The sequence below is a fragment of the Eimeria acervulina genome, genomic scaffold, assembly GCF_000499425.1.
Source record: "Eimeria acervulina Houghton genomic scaffold, Eah_scaff503, whole genome shotgun sequence".
In the NCBI taxonomy this organism is placed as follows: domain Eukaryota; phylum Apicomplexa; class Conoidasida; order Eucoccidiorida; family Eimeriidae; genus Eimeria; species Eimeria acervulina.
The window spans coordinates 1-5,000 of record NW_013549759.1 but is presented as its reverse complement, the minus strand read 5'-3'; the positions used below and the strand labels follow the sequence as shown (position 1 = coordinate 5,000).

Here is a 5,000-nt window from a genome sequence, read left to right as displayed (position 1 = left end):
GTTTACTGCTCAAGCTGCTGCTGCTGCTGCTGCTGCTGCTGCAACGGCGCCAGATGCACAAGCAATCCAACGCCTGCCAGCCTATGGTGGCGGCTCTGCTGCTGCTGCTGCGCCCACTGCTGCTGCTGCTGCTGCTGCTACTGCTGCTACTGCTGCTGCAACGCAGTGCCAGTGCTGGAATTAAAATCCCTCAAACAAGCAGCACAGCAACAAGCGAGAGCCAGACACTGCAGCAGACGCAGCAGGGGCAGCTGCTCCTGCTGCTTCTGTTGCTGCTGCAGCAACTGCTGCTGCTGTTGCTGCTGCTGCGGCTGATAAGGAAAGACAGACGCAGCACAAGCTGCGGTGTATCTACCCCTGAAAAGTGAGATGAAAATAGCGGATGTTTGTGATGCCTCCTCTTGCTGCTGCTGCGCCAGTGGCTGCAGCAGCAGCAGCTGCTGCTGCTGATGCCGCAGCGGCTGCTGCTGCTGCATGCTGCTGCCAAGAGCAGCAGCAGCAGCCTCAGAGGACCCTTCTATATATATTTTCAACTGTTTTAGTGTCTCTGCAGAGACAGACTGTTAAAAATATTATTTTTTATATTTAAACTTAGACAGATACATTTTTGTCGTCTGCAGCAGCCTCTTGCTCTTCTGCTGCTGCTGCTGTTGCTGCTGCTGCCGCTGCTGCTGCGGTTGCTGTTTAATAGTTTAAAATGCATGTGTCTGCTGTTGGCGTTGGCTGCCTAGAGACACCCCAGCAGCAGCGGCATTAACAGCAGCAGCAAGCCGCCAGCTACAGCACACACACAGCAGCAGCAACGGCTGCAGCAGCAACCGCAAGGTCTCTGACTTCGTTCCCAGAGCCCTACAGCGGCGCATCTCGAAGGCTGCGTCAGCAGCAGCAGCACCTGCTGCTGCTGCTGCTGCTGCTACTTCTGCTGCTGCATTACCATGCGCCTTTGGAATGCTGCGAAGAAGCAGCGGCTGCAAGCTTGTAGCTGCTAGCTAGCCCGTCTCAGCAACAGCAGCCGCAGCAGCAGCAGCAGCAGCAGGACGAGCAGTATCACCAGCAGGACCAGCAGCAGGATCAGCAGCAGCAGGATCAACAGCAGCAGCAACAGTAGCGGGAGCAGCACCAGGAGCAGCAGCAGCAGCGGCGGGAGCAGCAGCAGCAGCAGCAGCAGGAGATGGGTTTGCTGCAGCAAGTGCGGGGTCTAAGGTCCGCTTGGGCCTGTCTACCGACCCCACACAAATTAATATTCGGGTCTGTGGTGTTTAATGGGGTGTTGATGGTGGGGTTGCTGCTGCAGCAGCAGCGCAGCAGGAGCAGCAGCAGCAAACTGTGGGAGCAGCACATGCAGCAAACAAGTAAAGAGACACAAGGATGGAAGTGCTTCGATTTTGCTAAGCTCTTCAGGCAGCAATGCAGCGATGACGAGCTGCTGCTGCTGCTGCACCTTCAAGACAAGCCATACCCTCTTGCTGCTGCTGCTGCAGCTACTCCTGCTGCTGCTGCAGCAGCACACACACCAGGAACACCATCCCCACCAGCAGCAGCACGAGCACTACCAGCCGCAGCAGTAGCAGCAGCAGCTGCTGCAGCAGAAGAAGAAGAAGGAGACAGGTTCTGCAGTCGTTTAGTAAAAGAGCTGCAGCTTTGTCGTGATGAGGTGTATAGGCAGGTCAAAGACATACTTCCTCCAGCGATGATGCCAACGCCAACCATCTCTAACAAACCCAACTGGCTTAAGGAACCCAAGTGGTTTCTTGAACTGCAGCAGCAGCAGCAGCAGCAGCAGCAGCAGCAGCAGCAGCAGTAACGTGCGGGCAGCCAGCCTGGTACGCCCAACTCCAACTGCAACAGCAGCAGAAGCAGCAGCAGCAGCAGCAGCAGCAGCAACGCGTGAATTGCCCGCCTGGTATACATCACTGTAGCTACAGCTGCAGCAGAACCAACAGCAGCAGCAGGTGAACAGACCTCCTGTTATACATAGATATATCTAAGAGCAGCAGCAGCAGCAGCAGCAGCAGCAGGAACTGGGGAAACAACTGCTGTATTTGGGCAGCTGCTGCAACAACAAGAAGCAGCGGCTTCTGCTGCTGCTGCTGCTGCTGTTAAGAGAAAGAGCTGCGGCAGCAACAGCAGCAACGCAACAGCAGCAAGGGCTGCTGCTGCAGCGCAGCAAGCAGCAGCAGTAGATGTTGCTGTTAGTGCAGCAGCAACTAGTAGTTGCTGCCGCACGAACTACCCCATCAGTTTACAGCAGCAGCAATAAATGCTGCAGCAGCAGTGTGCTGCTGCTGCAGCATTTATTGCTGCTTGCTGCTGCTGCAGCAGTTGCTGCTGCAGCAACTAGCCAAATACTGAGGTTTTAGTTTGATATGTTTGCCTCCCTTAGCTGCTGCTGCTCTTGCTGCTTGTGCTGCTGCTGCTGCTGTTGCTGCTGCTGCTGTTGCTGCTGCTGCAGGCTGCAACAAGCGGGTCTGCTTTGTTTGCTGCTGTGTTTTCTTGTTTAATTGTATCAATACTCTGCTGCTAATAAAAACAAAATAATAGACAGCTCTCTAATAATAACAATAATAACAATAATAATAATAATAAAGTTAATAAATAGCAAAGAGAACACTGAAGTAAAATAAATAAATATAAAATAAATAATAAAAAGATATTCAGATCAACAGCCTGAAGACAGCGCATGCACTGCTCAACCCCAAACCACAGTCTGTCTCCCTTCTCTCCCTCCTGCTGCAGCTGCTGCTGCAGCTACTCCTGCAGCTACTGCTGCTGCAGCTACTGCTGTTGCAGCTGCTGCTGCAGCTGCTGCTGCAGCTACTGCTGCCGCAGTTACTGCTGCAGCAGCAGCAGGGGCTTTGTAGGCAGGAGAGGGAGAGAGAGACGAGTAAGCAGCAGATATTTGTCTCTCTTTTGTCTCTCTTTTGTCTCTTTCCTTCGTAGAAGATGTACGGCTGGGTCTGCATGCATGCAGCCACGAGGTGTACGTACACTCCGCTGCTGCCAACCCCAGCAGAGACAACTTTTATTTCTATATCTGTAGATATATATATATATATGTATATAATTTATATTTATCTGTATATATATAATATATATAATATATATCTGTATATATATAGATTATATATATAATTCATATGTATCTGTATATACATGTATGTATAAGCCACGTATATATATTTTATACCTATTAAACATATACATATATAATATTTTATATTTTATATATATTAAGCAGACAGATATCAATATATTTGTATACACACATCGAAATATATATATATATATATACATATAAATACATATATATATATATGCTCAATTAAGTATATGTTTCTATCTATAATACAATATATATACATATATATGTATATAACATATACATATATATATATATATGCATGTATACAGCATATATATATATATATAACCTATATATACATATATATAACCTATATATATATAACCTATATATACACGCATTATTACATGCATGTAAACATAAATGCATGCATCTAAGTATTACTACATACATGAAAATCTAAATAAACAGACGTATATATATATATATATGCATATATATATATACATATATATATGTATATATATATATATGTATATATATATGTATATATATATATATATATTATATATATAGTTATTAATACATATACACGAAAATGAATGCACCTACATACAAATACATCAATATAGATATTAATGCATGCATGCAGATACAAACATCCGCATATATATATATACATATATATATATATAAATATATATATATGTGCAGATAGATATTATATTATATATATATTATATTATATTTGTATACTTATACATAATACATCTTTGTGTATGCGTGCAGGTTATCAATGAATATATATATATATATATATATATATATATATAAACTGTACATGTAATATATACATATATATGCATTCATGTAGTATGAATATATATATATATATAACATATATATATATATACATACACCTTTATATATATTAAAGCATGTTTATATATATATATATATATATAAACATAGATATGTATATAATATATATATATATATATGTTCATGCAAATGTTATAAGGTGTATACCGTGAGAATATGTTTGTGTTATTGTTGCAGAAAATGCGCCTAAGAGACAGAAAGAGAAAAGACTGTCTCTCTGCATGAGGGTTTAGGGTTTAGGGTTTAGGGTTTAGGGTTTAGGGTTTAGGGTTTAGTTAAACAAGTGAGGGTTTGCAAAGAACAGCAAACGCATAAAGCACTCATTCTCTAAAAATTGAATATGCGCAGCGCGGCCAATAAATGAATCCAAAGACCTAAAGACAGACATAAAAAGGAGACAGAAGAAAGACAAAAGGAGACAGTAATAAGAGAAGAAAGAGACAAAGAGGAGACAGAAGAAAGACAAAAGGAGACAGAAGAAAGACAAAAGGAGACAGTCGGAGAAGAAAGATATAAAAAGGAGACAGAAGAAAGACAAAAGGAGACAGTAATAAGAGAAGAAAGAGACAAAGAGGAGACAGAAGAAAGACAAAAGGAGACAGTCAAAGAAGAAAGACATAAAAAGGAGACAGAAGAAAGACAAAAGGACATAAAGAAGAGACAAAGGAGACAAAAAAAGATACTGAGAGAATTAAAGATATAAAAAGGAGACAGAAAGGAGGCAAAAGAAGACAAAAGAAGACAATAGAAGAAGAAAGACATAAAAGAGAGACAAAAGGAGACAGAAGGAGCCAAAAGGAGACAAAAGAAGACAAAAGAATATGAGCGGAGACAAACAAAGACAAAAGGAGACAAACAGAGACAGAGACAAAATATGAGGATAGAGACAGAGACAAAAAAAAGAAGGTAGCAGACAGAGACAGAGACAGAGACAAAGAAAGGAGACAGTAGACAGAGACAGAGAAAGGAGACAGACAAAAGAGACAAAGAAAGGAGACAGCAGAGAGATAAAAGAGACAAAGAAAGGAGACAGCAG

General features: G+C 42.7%; 1 protein-coding gene across 1 annotated transcript in view; it reads right to left on the bottom strand.

The window, feature by feature from the left end:
* EAH_00040800 (hypothetical protein, conserved) overlaps positions 1–937 on the bottom strand; it is a gene marked incomplete at both ends in the record, with an annotated part of 12,145 nt that extends 11,208 nt beyond the window's left edge. The window contains 3 exons of the mRNA XM_013395211.1: positions 1–174; positions 227–311; positions 935–937. The exon at positions 1–174 is cut by the window's left edge and continues 199 nt beyond it. Of these exons, the coding sequence (XP_013250665.1) occupies positions 1–174; positions 227–311; positions 935–937 (262 nt within the window). The remainder of the gene's footprint in view (positions 175–226; positions 312–934) is intronic.
* Positions 938–5,000: the final 4,063 nt, after the last annotated feature.